The sequence below is a fragment of the Mandrillus leucophaeus genome, unplaced genomic scaffold (assembly GCF_000951045.1).
Source record: "Mandrillus leucophaeus isolate KB7577 unplaced genomic scaffold, Mleu.le_1.0 Scaffold1, whole genome shotgun sequence".
NCBI classification, from domain to species: Eukaryota; Metazoa; Chordata; class Mammalia; order Primates; family Cercopithecidae; genus Mandrillus; species Mandrillus leucophaeus.
In genome coordinates this window covers 698939-713759 of record NW_012098097.1, presented here as the reverse complement: position 1 = coordinate 713759, position 14821 = coordinate 698939, and the positions used below count along the sequence as shown (strand labels likewise).

At 46.0% G+C, this 14821-nt stretch overlaps 1 protein-coding gene and 1 pseudogene across 3 annotated transcripts in view; one reads left to right on the top strand and one right to left on the bottom strand.

Annotated features, from left to right (window-relative positions):
* ARSG (arylsulfatase G) overlaps window positions 1–14821 on the bottom strand; it is a 146610-nt gene that overhangs the window by 27944 nt on the left and 103845 nt on the right. For both annotated transcript variants that reach the window (XM_011975838.1, XM_011975140.1), the window contains exons 9-10: window positions 9605–9729; window positions 2786–2875 (exon numbers count right to left, since the gene is read on the bottom strand). In XM_011975838.1, coding sequence (XP_011831228.1) covers window positions 2786–2875; window positions 9605–9729 — 215 coding nt within the window. The remainder of the gene's footprint in view (window positions 1–2785; window positions 2876–9604; window positions 9730–14821) is intronic.
* Window positions 8576–9316, top strand: LOC105534849 (annotated as a pseudogene). Its single transcript, XR_001005381.1, has 2 exons — window positions 8576–8840; window positions 8949–9316. The product of XR_001005381.1 is annotated as a peptidyl-prolyl cis-trans isomerase A-like (transcript).

The following is a 14821-nucleotide window of genomic DNA, read 5'->3' as shown; positions in this document are numbered from 1 at the left end:
AAAAAAAAAAAAAAAAAAAGCCCAAAGCTGGAGGACTCACACTCCTGATTTCAAAACTACAACAAGTCTACAGTAATCAAAACAGTGTGGTACTGGCATAAACACAGACATATAACTAATGGAATAGAATAGACAGTGGAAATTATCCCTCGCATGTATGATCAAATGATTTTTAACAAGGGTGCCAAGACCATGCAATGGGGAAAGGACAGTGTTTTCAATAAATGGTGCTGGGAAAACTGGATGTCAACATGTAAAACAATGAAGTTGGACCCTTACTTTATGCCACATACAAAAATTAACTGGAAATGGATCAGAGATCTAAATACAAGACCTAAAATACTAACACTCTTTTTAAAAAATATGACAAAATCTTCACAACAATGAATTTGGCAAATCATATCACAGATGAATTCAATCAAACATGAAAGAAATAATACTGATCTTGCACAAACCCTTTCAGAAAACAGAGAAGGGAATGTTTCTGAACTCGCTTTATAAGGCCAGCAAAATCCTGATACCAAACCTTGACACAGACAAGAAAGGAAAATTATAGACAAAATCTTAGCAAATCAAAATCCGCAAGATATAAAAAGTATGATACATCATTACTAAATGGGATTTATCGTGGAATGTAAAGTTGGCTTAACATTTGAAAATCGATCAGTGGAAAAAGAAAAAGAATCAATGGAATTCACACCATTAAAAGGGTACATATACAGCTATCTACATTTATAAAACCTCACCAAATTATACATTATAGATCTGGGCCTTTCACTTTGTGTACAGGTTACCTTAACTGGTTTTTAAAAAGAAGAAGAATAAGGTACACCTGAATTCTAGGCCACATCCCAAAACAGACTGGTTGTCTTTTTAAGGTCACTCCCAGGGCATGACCATAACATCATATCCTCATCATAGAAAAACACATCTTTTCTCTAATCTAATGTGGTAGATGTCAATTCATCTAGCTTATCCAAAAGCAGTTGTAAGTAACTGGAATGCAAATATTAGAAGCAAGAGGAAGAAGGAATCAGAACATGCTGCTGTTTCATCCTATTCCCAGTTTTCACTGATGGATTAAAAGTTCAGTGCTCCCTACCCAGACTCTCTTGGAAGTCTGGTGACTCCTTAGAAGAGCAGACCTCCCCTGAGTGTTATAATTCGTATCTGATTGTGATCATTTTAAATAGCCCTATTACTTCATAGTAACATGTATGATTCCAACGTTGTGGTGCCAAGGGCTTTCTGGCAGGACTACTACTTGTGAAATTAACTCAGCCTGGAAGGCCCATACCTCTTAGATAATGTAATATAAGGACTCTAATCTAGAAACTTTTCAACTGAAAACAACACATATCTGACTGTTTCGAGTTTTAGGTTTTAGAGAATCAAAGATTTCTGTGACATTTTTAATACCCCTCAAGTCATGTTTCGTTTTTACGCCACATTTTCTTCAGGATCACTTATTTACACTCAGGGAAAATCATTTTTTTCTTATATAATTCTTTGAAAAGCTCCAACATTAAATAACTGAATCAAGTTGGAATCTGCATTAGGTCACAGGTTTTCCTTTTTTTATTTTTTGGTTTTCATTCACTTAAAAAAAAATTGTAGCGTTCCTACTAAGTGTACTAAGCACTTCAAGACAACAAAGATTAAAGCACTGAAAGAGTTCTGAATTTAGAAAGCTTAAAACTAGTACAGGTTCAGGCTGGGCGCGGTGACTCACGCCTGTAATCCCAGGACTTTGGGAGGCTGAGGCGGGTGGATCATGAGGTCAGGAGATCAAGACCATCCTGGCCAACACGGTGAAACCCCGTCTCTACTAAAAATACAAAAAATTAGCCGGGCAAGGTGGCGGGTGCCTGTAGTCCCAGCTACTCGGGAGGCTGAGGCAGGAGAATGGTGTGAGCCCGGGAAGCAAAGCTTGCAGTGAGCCGAGATCGCGCCACTGCACTCCAGCCTGGGCGACAGAGCAAGACTCTGTCTCAAAACAAACAAACAAACAAACAACAACAACAAAACTGCTACAGGAAATAAGACGTGTACCTAAATGACTGGCATGCGTGGCAGAAAGTGAGAGATAACAGAGTCCTCCAGAATTCCTACCCGGCTGGGAAGATAAGCAAGAGTTTTATGAACGTGGCATTTGACTTGGGCCATAAAAGCTTAAAAGGGTTTTAATACGGAGAACAAGGAAGAGGAGACTTGTTCTTGGAAAACTAAGGCTGGAAAGACAGAAGGACTCGGGATTGACAGTCTGAATTCGGTTGGCAGCAAGAAGCCGCTGGAAGACCCTGAGGACCATGCTGATCCCGTATGACGTTCTAAAATATACATCTAAGAGACAGACAGTCACAGTGAACTAAGAAGCAGAGGGACTTCTGTCGGTTTGCTAACTAGTCCTCTAAAATCTAGTTTCTGAAACAGTCTATTGTCAAGTAAATTACACTTTCAAATATCTCTAGGCTTGTTCATCCAAACTGGCATTTAAAGCACGACAATAGGAAACGCTCTGTATGTGAAAAGGAGCTGAATAAACGTGCTGAGAGTCCCCAGCTCGCTAGAAATTCAGGTGAATAGCACAAAGACCTTATTTGCATATGGGGGATCCAGAGGGCCTGTGCAGGGACCCTGGGTTTGGAGGAGATGCTTGTCAAGAGGGGCTGAGAACCCCCCAAAGGAGGGGTTCACACTCATTCCCAGAGGCCTAGGTGAGAGTCCACGGGGTCCCCGTGCAGCTGTGCATGTGGGAGGCAGGGCTAAGTGGCCCCTCACTCACCAGTAACGTAGAAGGCTTTGTAACGCTCCAGGCGGACGGTCTGCAGGGCTCCAAACTCTCCAGCTGCCCCGCTGTTGGGGTGGAACCTGTCTCTTATACACATCTAGATGTGTATAAGAGACAGGGGTGGCAGAGCTTACTAATAGAAAAATTGGCAGAGCTTGGTGACTCACGCCTGTAATCCCCACACCTTGAGAGGTCGAGGCAGGAGGATCGCTTGAGCCCAGGAGTTTGAAACCAGCCTGGGCAACACAGCAAGACCCCTCCCTACAAAAAAAAAAAAAATACAAAAATTAACCAGGCATGGTGGTGCACACCTGTGGTCCCAGCTACTTGGAGGCTGGGACGAGACGATTGCTTGAGTGTGGGAGGTCAACACTGCAGTGAGCTATAACCACACCACTGCACTCCAGCCTGGGTGACAGAGCGAGACCCTGTATCGAAACAGCAAAACAAAAAAACATGCTAGATGATGCTAGATGCTCCCTGGAAAATATTACTGTCTTTTTCAGGGTCTGGTCTCCCTATCCCCGTGCCCAAACCAACACTGACAGACACAAGCCTGGAGTCCACAGCGGCCAAATTCAGGGAGCCTGTGAAGTTGTTATTTTGCTAGTTAATGGAAGGGAGTGGGTTACATCTCCGGAAGAGGAGGCAAAAGGTCTCACTAGGTAGGTCAGATTTCTAGGCCTGAAACCTGCTATGTGATTTGCAAAGTCCACAGCAAAATGCAAATCAGGGATACCTTGTTCACAAACTTAAAATTTCATGATGACCACGGCAGAGCTTTAAACCAAGTGCAGGGTCCCTCCAAGTGCGGGGCTCTGTGTGTGGAGCACCAGTCACAGGCCCACAAGGCCACCCTGCCTGAGTTCCAACGCCTCAGGGTCAGGATGGGTCCTGGGGACTTACTTGTTTTACAAGTATTTCCAGGGATTCTGATGCAGGTGACCCTCAGATCTCTCTGAAGAAAGGCTTCTTTCACATCAAGTCAATTTTCCAACTCTCCCTTGAGCAAGGATGGTACAAAAGAAGGCATCCTTGATTTCCCCAGAATCAGGCACAGCCAGACTCTGGTCACAGACGCCCACAGCTATGACTCAATCCGACTATATTTGGACAGAGGAAATCTTTCCTCATCAGGTCACAAATAAAAGAATTACCCTACAGAATGGAAACACCTAAATCAGGGTTCTCGAGGGAAGGATGTGAAAGAAAATAAAAGGCCAGCGTCCTTGGTAGTTTGGTGGGTCTGGGCTAAAAGCATGAGACTGCCTTGGTATGAATCACAACCGTATATAGGGCTGGAAAGGCACTTACATGATTCAAAGTTTCCACGAGACTTTTTAAAAAATGAGAAACATCTGTTGGAGCAGTAAACAGCTGTCTCCCCGAGTTTCACAGCTCCGAGAGGATGCCGCCGAGGTAGGGCTCCTCCCCACACCTGCGGCTTCCAGGTTCTCGTGACAATCCCTGCACATATCCAGGGCGCGCGTGATGACAGCAGGTTCCTTCCAAACAGGAAAAGAAGTCGTAACCGAAAACCCTCACTTCTTCCATCCCCGCAGAAAGCCAAGCCTCTTCACCGCAGGAGACCGTTTTGTTTCCTTCTTGAGACAGCAGGAAGTGGGAGATTTGGAAAATCTATTGTCAACTGACACACGATGCACTCGGACATGCAGAAGATGGGAGTGAAGGCTCGCTGCTTCAGATCGGTCACACTACTTGGGTCTCGGTCACAGAAATTCCATGGGGGTGGGCTGCTATATTCCCACTATTGATGTGGCGTTACCAGAGGCAACTTCCAAAATCCACGAGGAAGCAAAACTGTGGGATGGCTCATTCTCGGAAACATAGATGGACTTTGGGCAATTTGTCTATGCATTCTTTTTTTTTTCATGTGAGCAGACCCACTATGGCTTTCTTGTTTATATCAACATAGGAAGGAAGTTGTCAAAAGTACACATGAATCACTGCTCTCCAGATGCCTGGTTCAAATTTCAAAGATGACTTTATCTTCTGCAAACTTGTTTTGCCTTCCTGGTGGCCTTTCTTGTTCTATTTTATCTTGTTTTGTTTTTTAAGCACGAGAGCGTTCCCTTACCTTAGGTCCTACAGGGTGCTGATATAGCATCCCCTGAAGGTGAGCTTCTTCTCCATTCAGGTGGGGATGCACAGCTCACAGCCTCCAAAGGGGGTGGATGGGGGTGATCAGTTTGCCAGCCACCCCAGAGGATGTCTCTCGCCACTAGGGGCCTCTCTAAGAGAAGCGATGGGCGTTCTGGACGTTAAAAGGCAGCTTGTTTCCTCAATGTATGGCTTCCAGGGGCATGCCAAGCATTTCATGACCTACAGCAGCCCCAGACTGTGTTAGGTTGGGCAGGTGCAGAGCTGTTAGGGGAAACGTTCCTTCGTTGACAATTTCTGGACCTGACCATGACAACCTGGGGCTAAGACACAACCCAACCAGTGGTGATGTTACAACCTTCAGCTTCCATCTGGGAGTCAGGAAAGCACAAAGTGGGACATTTGGTTCTAGGCTGTGCAGCCCTCCCCTTCCCGGCCCTCATGTGTCTCCAGGTGCCCCTCACTGCCTAGACACAGACCCATCAAGATCAGAAGCAGGAGGTTGAGCTGATGCACGAACATGCAGCATGGTGTCAGCTGCTGTGGTTTTGAACATCACCACACAACGCCCCTAGAGGTTGATGGAGTGGGTTGTGAGAAGACCATCCAGTGTAGAACCGGAGCCCATTATGCCCATGACACCTCTCAACTCTCTTGCTTCTCTCCTTAGCTCTTGGTTACTTGGTTTGCCACAGGGAAGGACCCGATTGCTGAGAAGCGTTGGCATATTGTTTCCAGCTGAGTAGCCAGGAGTTACTTTGAGCTTCTAGAACTGAAACTGTTTCTAAACCAACTCATATTGGAATCCTTGTAAGTCCAGGATGTATCTGAGGGTGAATATAAATTGTGCTTCTTTAAAAATACATATGTATACATGTATGCATGTGTTACAGACATATGCATCTGTGTACACATATGTGTATATCAATAAATGCATGTATATACATATGTATACATGTGCATACACATGCATATAAATATATGTGTATATCTCTATGTATGTGCCTGGATATGTGCATATGTATACATGTATGTGTGTGCATGCATGTGTATACATATATGCGCATAGACATGCATATGCATACATATGTACACATGTATAGTGTATGAACATAAGCATACGTATATATGTTTATATAGACACATGCATATGCAAACATGTGTATGCATGTATGGTATACGCATGCATAAGCATACATGTGTATACATGTATGTTTACAGATGTGCATATGCCTACATGTGTATACATGCATGGTATATAAACATGCATATGCAGGCCAGGCGCAGTGGCTAACACCTGTAATCCCAGCACTTTGGGGGGCCGAGGCAGGCAGATCGCCTGAGGTCAGGAGTTTGACACCAGCCTGGCCAACATGGTGAAACCTCGTCTCTACTAAAAATACAAAAATTAGCTGGGCCTGCGTGCGCCTGTAATCCCAGCTACTTGGGAGGCCAAGGCAGAAGAATCGCTTGAACCCAGGAGGTGGAGGTTGCAGTGAGCCAAGATTGTGCCGCTGCACTCCAGGCTGGGTGACAGAGTGAGACTCCATCTCAAAAAGTAAAATACAATAAAACAAAATTAAATTAAAACAAAACATACATATGCATATACATGTCTAGAATATGCAGGCACATGTATAATACACATGTATAGACATATGCACACATATGCATACATGTAGGTATGTATAGCATATTGTGTGTGTGTGTATATATATAATTCCTCGTATTCTTACCTTCTAGCCTCCTCCATAGCTATTCCAAATTTGAGACAATTTACTCTTATTTCTTTAGGCCTATTACTTTGCTTCAATAGAGAGAACTGACCAGAGAAGACCAAACCCAAATTCAGGTTCAACGACTACCCATGTTGTCCTCAAACTTCAGAATCTTCTCTCAAGTGTCTTTGCTGACACTGCAGCTATGCTCTGGGAGACTGGGTGTGACCCACAGGTGCCAGCCCCATGTGCTCTTAACCTTGAAGATACCGTCAGCTGCTTCCCACAAACTGTAAGTGTGGCTGTTTCTTTCTGGGCCATGGGGTGTGGTTAGGGAGCAAATCAGTCCTGACTCCAGCTGCATTAATCACCCCATCATACATTCCCACGACGATGCTGTGACTTGTATCTGGTTTTCCAATCTGGTTCCTGGGCCTAACCCTGCTGGGCACGAGTTAGGATGGGGTCTCTGGGAGCCTGTGCAAAACTCCAGTTACAGCAAGAGCAGAGCTCTCCCGTCTGAGAAAGGAAGTTAGTACATGAAGGAGCTGGCTTCCACAGGCAGTACCGACAACGTCAAGGAGACCACAGTCCTTGAAGCACTTCCTGATGACCCCAATTATTCCTAGCAGCCATGGTAATAAACACTCCAGAGCACCTCTCCAATGACGTCTGTGACAACCCTCCAGGGTCACATACTGCTAACTTCCAACCACAAGGCGGAAACCATCTTCCTGCTTGGCTGCTCCTGCTCAGGGAGAAGGGCTAGGCCTGGAAGGGTCTGCAGCTCTATGGGGCAGATATTCTGGGGAGAAGCAGGACTTCAGAAGACCTCTCAGATCTCATCCAACAACCCCTAAAAACTGCATTAATGTGCACAGAAGTGCCGATGGCTCATAGAAGACTCATGTTTTGGTTTGCTGGGGGAGGCTGGGTGGGAAGGGCAGCTTTGATAACTACCAGCCACAGGACATTTGTGTACATTTGAGTCACTTCCATGTGACCCTTAGCAAAGACATAAATAGACCCTTTGATGTGTGGGTCCCTCATCAAGAAGCCATGCATTTGCAGGGCGTCGCAGAAGGGACTCTGTGCTCCTTCCGCCTCCTTGCCTCCTCCTGCTTCCTCTTCCTTTTGGTGAAAGGAAAACACAGGGAAATTACAAGGAAAGGCCATGAGGCCTGACATTTCCTGGCTGTCACTGCCAATGAGTGCTTCAGAGTGCAAAAAGGGGACATTGAGGAGGTGACGCTGGGAAGTGGAAGCCCAAAGCCATTGCCAAGGACTGTTTGGTCAAGAACAGGCTGCAGGTCGGACACAGTGGCTCACGCCTGTAATCCCAGCACTTTGGGAGACCGAGGCGGGCTGATCACTTGAGGTCAGGAGTTCGAGACCAGCCTGATCAAGATGGTGAAACCTCACCTCTACAAAAATACAAAAATTAGCTGAGCATGGTGGAATAGGCCTGTAGTTCCAGCTACTCGCGATGCTGAGGCAGGAGAATCCCTTGAACCCAGGAGGCGGAGGTTGCAGTGAGCTGAGATCACGCCACTGCACTCCAGCCTGGGCAACAGAGCAAGACTCCATCTCAAAACAAAACAAAAGAAACAAAAAAAAACAGGCTACAGAGAGTGTGCTTAGCCCTCTAGAGCTGGGAGAATGTTGAATGTAAGGCCCTTGCTGGCCCTGCCATCCAAAGGGTCTTTCACCCATTTGTTCATTTGGTCCTTCATTGGTTCATCCAGGTTGCGTGGACTGAATGCTCGCTGACTGCAGGCAGTGAGAACTCAGAGCTGAACTCGATGGCTCAGATTCTTGCCCTCAAGAAGTTTCCCTTCTAGAGGGAGAGGCTCACAATAAACAGGTTGCAGACACTAGTCAGTCATCTCATCTAACAAAACATGCTGGGTAGTTATGTTATTAAATTAAATACGCCGCTTTGCAGACGCTGCCGCTGAGGAAAGTCCTGTACTACTAGCCATGGTCAACCCTACCGTGTTCTTCGACATTGCCGTCGACGGCGAGCCTTTGGGCCGCGTCTCCTTCTAGCTGTTTGCAGACAAGGTTCCAAAGACAGCAGAAAATTTTCGTGCTTTGAGCACTGGAGAGAAAGGATTTGGTTATAAGGGTTCCTGCTTTCACAGAATTATTCCAGGGTTTATGTGTCAGGGTGGTGACTTCACACGCCATAATGGCACTGGTGGCAAGTCCATCTATGGGGAGAAATTTGAAGATGAGAACTTCATCCTAAAGCATACAGGTCCTGGCATCTTGTCCATGGCAAATGCTGGACCCAACACAAATGGTTCCCAGTTTTTCATCTGCACTGCCAAGACTGAGTGGTTGGATGGCAAGCATGTGGTCTTTGGCAAAGTGAAAGAAGGCATGAATATTGTGGAGGCCATGGAGCGCTTTGGGTCCAGGAATGGCAAGACCAGCAAGAAGATCACCATTGCCGACTGTGGACAACTCGAATAAGTTTGACTTGTGTTTTATCTTAACCACCAGACCATTCCTTCTGTAGCTCAGGAGAGCACCCCTCCACCCCATTTGCTCGCAGTATCCTAGAATCTTTGTGCTCTCGCTGCAGTTCCCTTTGGGTTCCAAGTTTTCCTTGTTCTCTCCCATGCCTAGCTGGATTGCAGAGTTAAGTTTATGATTATGAAATAAAAACTAAGTAACAATTTAAAAAATAAATAAATAAATAAATTAATTAATTAATTAAATACATGCCAGAAAAGTTGCCCATTATAGGCAACGAGAACCTATATACACCCACCCTAAGCCAAATTGTTAAATATAAATCTGGACTGGGGATTGGGGGTGGAAAGAGGCTCATCTCAAATGCTTCACCTTTTGGGGTCTGAACCAGCCACTTGTTTGCATCTTCTGAGGATGGTTCTGTCTGCACAGAGGTGAGAGGCAGCAGACCAGCCTCCTAAAGAGCCTACGTGTGGGCACGTACCTCTTCCACTTACCCTGTGCCCAGGCTGTGACCGGCCAAAGAGCACCTCGGAGACGTCCACACCATCAAAGCGCCGTCCTTGAGGTAAGCTGGCCTGGGCCAGTGCTACCACAGTCGGAAAAATGTCCAGCACACTGCAGAAATAACAAGACTGAGTTGGCCCCAGCTCTTCTGACTCACTCTCTGACCCTGCTGTGTCAACACCCACCTGAATCAGCCCAGAGCAAGCACCAACAGCCTCTCCTATGGCCTGGCTTACCTTCTCTACCTGTTTGTTTTTCCTTTCAGTTCCACCTGGATTTCTGCTCCTACAAGAGGCAGAATGGTACAGTGGTTCAGCACCCAGGCTCTGCAGCCAGGTGTTGCCTGGGTTCAAATCCCAGCTCTGCCACATATCTAGCTTCTCAATGCCTTAGTTTTCAATTCTCTAAAATATATGTGATATTTTAATAATATAGTAGTCGCCCCCGTATCAGAGAGAGACACATTCTAAGAGCCCCAGTGAATGCCTGGAACCTTGGATTGTACCAAACCTGATTGCCATACATCAAACATGTTTATTCATTATTTTTTCAGAGACAGGGTCTTGCTCTGTCATCTAGGCTGGAGTGCAGTGGTGTGATCATAACTCACTGTAACCTCGAACTCCCGGGCTGAAGTAATTCTCATCTGACTCTAAGAGTAGCTGGGACTACAAGCATGTACCACCACACCTACAAAATTTCTTTGTTGTTTTATTGATTATTTGTTTGTTTATTTATTATTTATTTATTTATTGTAGAGACAAGGTCTTGCTATGTTGCCTAGGCTGGTTTCAAACTCCTGGCTTCAGGTGATTTTCCTGCCTCAGCCTCCCAAAGTGTTGGGATTACAGACATGAGCCACTGCGCCCAATCAGAACACATTTCTGTTCATGTCTTCCACTCAAAAATGTAATGACTTTACCATCTTAACTAAGTACTTACCATGAACTGTGGCCATAACTTTTGCAGTTTGAGGTGCAACAGCAAAACTAGCACAAATTTCTTTTTCCTTCTTTACAATTTCATGGATAGGAGATTCATTCTTGGTGGCTTATGCCTGTAATCTCAGCACTTTGGGAGGTCAAGGTGGGTGGATCAGTTGATTTTGTTCTGACATGAACAAAATCCACCAAAGTGTGAATAATGGCTGAACAATGGCCATGTGAACAATGGGCGGTTTGAGACCAGCCTGGGCAATAAGGCAGAATCCCATCTCTACCACAAAAAAACAAAAAGAAAAAACAAAAAAATAGAAGATTCATTCTCGCCATAGATCTTAACAACCTCAGCATATAATTTCTTTTTCTTTCTTTCTTCCTTTCTTTTTCTCTTTTCTTTTTTTTTTTTTTAATGGAGTCTTGCTCTGTTGCCCAGGCTGGAGGTACAGTGGTACAACCTTGGCTCACTGCGGCCTCTGCCTTCAGGGTTCAAGCAATTCTCCTGCATCAGCCTCCTAAGTAGTTGGATCTACAGGTGCATGCCACCACACCCAGCTAATTTTTGTATTTTTAGTAGAGATGGGGTTTTGCCATGTTGGCCAGGTTGGTCTTGAACTCCTGACCTCAAATGATCCACCTGCCTTGGCCTCCCAAAGTGCTGAGATTACAGGCAGGAGCCACTGCACTCAGCCTTCTTTCCTTATTAAGTCAAGAACTTCCACCTTTCACTTAAAGGAAGCACATTTCGGCTTCTCTTTGGCATATTCGAATTGCCAGCATCACTACTCTTGCACATTGGGGTCATTAGTAATTAAAAATAAGTATGACGGGAACACAAGCACTGCTATACCTTCACAATCAATCTGATAACTGAGATGGCTACTAAGTGACTACCAGGCAGGTAGCATATACAGCGTGGATCCACCGGACAAAGGGCTGACGCGTCCTGGGCGTTAGGGGATGGGACGGTGCCAGACTTCACCACACTCCTCAGATTGTGCACAATTTAAAACTTATATTCATTTCTATAATTTTTCATTTAATATTTTTAGACCGTGGTTGATCACAGGTAACTAAAATTGCAGAAAGTGAAACCGTGGAGAAAGGAGGACTGCCGTATTGGTGCCCGCTTACAGGTGGTTGTGGGCATGAAACACACATGTAAAGCACAGAGAAGACCTGGCACTGAGAAAGGACTCGCTGGATGTTTATGTGTTAATGATTCCCAAGGGTAATCCCTGTGAGCCCATCTAAGAACTGAGGGGTTCTACCTGTCACCAGCTTGGTGACAGCCATTTGCTTAGAAACAGTGTGGGTCAGGTGTCCACAAGAGAATATTGACTGCATTTTCCATTGGGTGGGTCTCTGTATTATAAAAGATTTAGTTTTTGTTCAAAATGCCATGATATGTGAAACTTTCCACCCTCTTTATTTTAGCTCTTTTAGTCCACTACAAAGTAGTGAATGCAGCCAGGTGCGGTGCCTCACACCTATAATCCCAACACTTTGGGAGGCTGAGGTGGGTGGATCACCTGAGGTCAGAAGTTTGAAACCAGCCTGGCCAACATGGCGAAACCCTGTCTCTAGTAAAAATACAAAAATTAGCTGGGTGTGGGGGCGCACACCTGTAATCCCAGCTATTTGGGAGGCTGAGGCAGGTAAATGGCTTGAACCTGGGAGGTGGAGGTTGCAGTGAGCCGAGATTGCACCACTGCACTCCAGCCTGGGTGAAAGAGCAAGACTCTGTCTCCAAAAATAAATAAATAAATAAAAAATAGTGAATGTTTATGGTAGAAAAAATGAGAGCATTCGGAAATATAAGAGAGAACAACACACACTTAGTCCATCACCCAAAGGCAGCCATTGTTTGTATTTTAGTGGATTTTGCTCCTGTGACTTTTTTTTAAGTCATATGGTGCAAGGTTACTCTACCTGTGGCACATCCTCCTCCAGCCTGTTGTGCTCATGTTGGGGGGAAAAAAAGTCTTCAGCAAGAATAGAAAGGCTGCTCCTTCAACAGAGCCATTTATCTGATGGCCAGGCCAACTGGAAGTCAGCGGGGCTTATTGGAGCCAGGCGGGCTGAGCTAATGGGAAGCTGGACTTTCCCAAGAAAGAGGCCCTGGTAGCCCTGAGGCTGGGCGCAGCAGCAGACTTCAGGCTTTTGCATGCACCGTTCACGGGGAAGCCTCCAGGGCCACAGATCCCCACTTTCCCCAATCAGATATCTGAGGGGCGGGGGGGATATCCGCCCTGTAAGGGGGCTGCAGAAAGGACCTGCTCTGAGGCTCCATCTCCTGTTGGCCACCTCCTTCTCCTCTGCAGGGCTCTACCTACAACCCCAGGCAGAATCTCTCCAGTGACTACAGTACAGAGTGTTTCTGTTTGCCTTTCTCTCCCACAGTCCATGGAGCTGGTGGCTTATCTCTTAAGAAACAAGCTCCAGGACCTGGCATCCCACTCTGATGCAAAGTCAAGAATGCAGAGTCAGCACTCACAGAGCACGGAACAGTCCAGAAACCTGTCCAGAGTCCAAGGTTCCTGCCACCAACCGGAAAGCAAAGAGGACCGCAAAGCAGTCTGAAAAGGCCGCGGTGGTTTGGAGCTGTTTGATCAAGTTTTCTCTAAATTGTGCCCCTAAGAGAGATCAGCGTCACAGATGGGTCAAATCAGTCAGCAAGAGAAACAAGATCTGCGTTCGATTTTGGAAAGTATTGTGTACTTTCTTTTTCCATCTGATTTCCCCCCACCGCTCTCTCCTGGGGTTTAGCATCCTAATTATATAGCACTAAATCTAATGTTCACGGAATCCTAATGTCTCAGACTTTGGCAAGAACTTCAGAGGTACCTAGTCCACCCAGAGCCCAAAGAAAGCCTCTCGCCCGTGAGAAAAGCTTCAACATGTCCAGTGACTCAGGCCACTCAAGGCAGCCCCATCCCAATTTGGCAAGCTTGGGCTGTCAAATAGTCCTTCCTTAAGTAACAGAAAAAGCCAAGGCCCTGAGCTTGGCCCTGGAAGAGGGAGACACTCCCTGGCACATGCAGCCCAGTGTCATCCCAGGGCTGCACCCCCAGCCTACATGTGAACTCGAAGAAAGCATCTGTCCTACTAAGGGTGCCAAGGGCACCCCAGCTACTCTAAACCTCAAACTCCACCGAAGAAATTGGGCCTGGGAGTCTTTAAAACCTCAGAGAAAGAGACAAAATAAATACAAAGCTATACTTTAAAGTTGCCCCTGTTCATTTCGATGCCTGACTTTTGGCAGAGCCACATTCCAGCTTTCATGGCTCCACAGTCCATGAAAGTGAAGGCAGTCATTTCTACCTTCATGGGTCTCTTCCTCCATTAAAAAAAGAAAAAAAAAGAAAAAAAAGAAAAAAAAAGAAGGCCAGGCACAGTGGCTCAGCACTTTGGGAGGCCGAGGAGGGTGAATCACCTGAGGTCAGGAGCTCAAGACCAGCCTGGCCAACGTGGCGAAACCCTGTCTCTACTAAAAATACAAAACAAATTAGTCAGGCATGGTGGCAGGCACCTGTAATCCCAGCTACCCGGGAGGCTGAAGCAGGAGAATCACTTGAACCCAGGAGGTGAGGTTGCAGTGATCCGAGATTGTGCCATTGCACTCCAGCCTGAATGACAAGAGGGAAACTCCATCTCAAAAAAAAAAAAAAGAAAAAAAAAAAAAAAATCCAAAGTTCCGTGGACTCTGGCACTGTGCCTCATGGGTCTGATGGAGAAGTGGTTCCCAGCCTTTGATGGGATGAAACCCCACTTCAGTGGGCTTTTTGGTCGTGACGAGGGCAGCCATGAGCCCACTCATGATGACAGGAGAGGGCTGAGATTCCTCTGCACAATGGCACGAAAGGCTGTCCTCAGAGTGGGCAGGGTGACATCTTTGCAGGTTGCATTGCCCTTATGAAAATATGTACTTTTTCTTTCCTGTGGCACTGGCCAGCCCAGGCTCCGAAGGTTGTTCGTAGGAAGGGTGCATATTTGTGTTCTTATCCAAGGAGTTGCTGAAGGAACCTAGGAGTGGAGATGGGGCAGTGGCAAGGAGGATGCAGAAAGGCCTCGCCTGCGGGGCAGATCGTTTGAGGCCAGGAGTTCGAGACCAGCCTGGCCAACACGATAAAACCCAGTCTCTCTACTAAAAAGACAAAAATTAGCTGGGTGTGGTGGTGCATGCCTGTAGTCCCAGCTACTGGGAAGGCTGAGGCACGAGACAGGAGAATCACTTGAACCCGGGAGGCAGAAGTTGCAGTGAG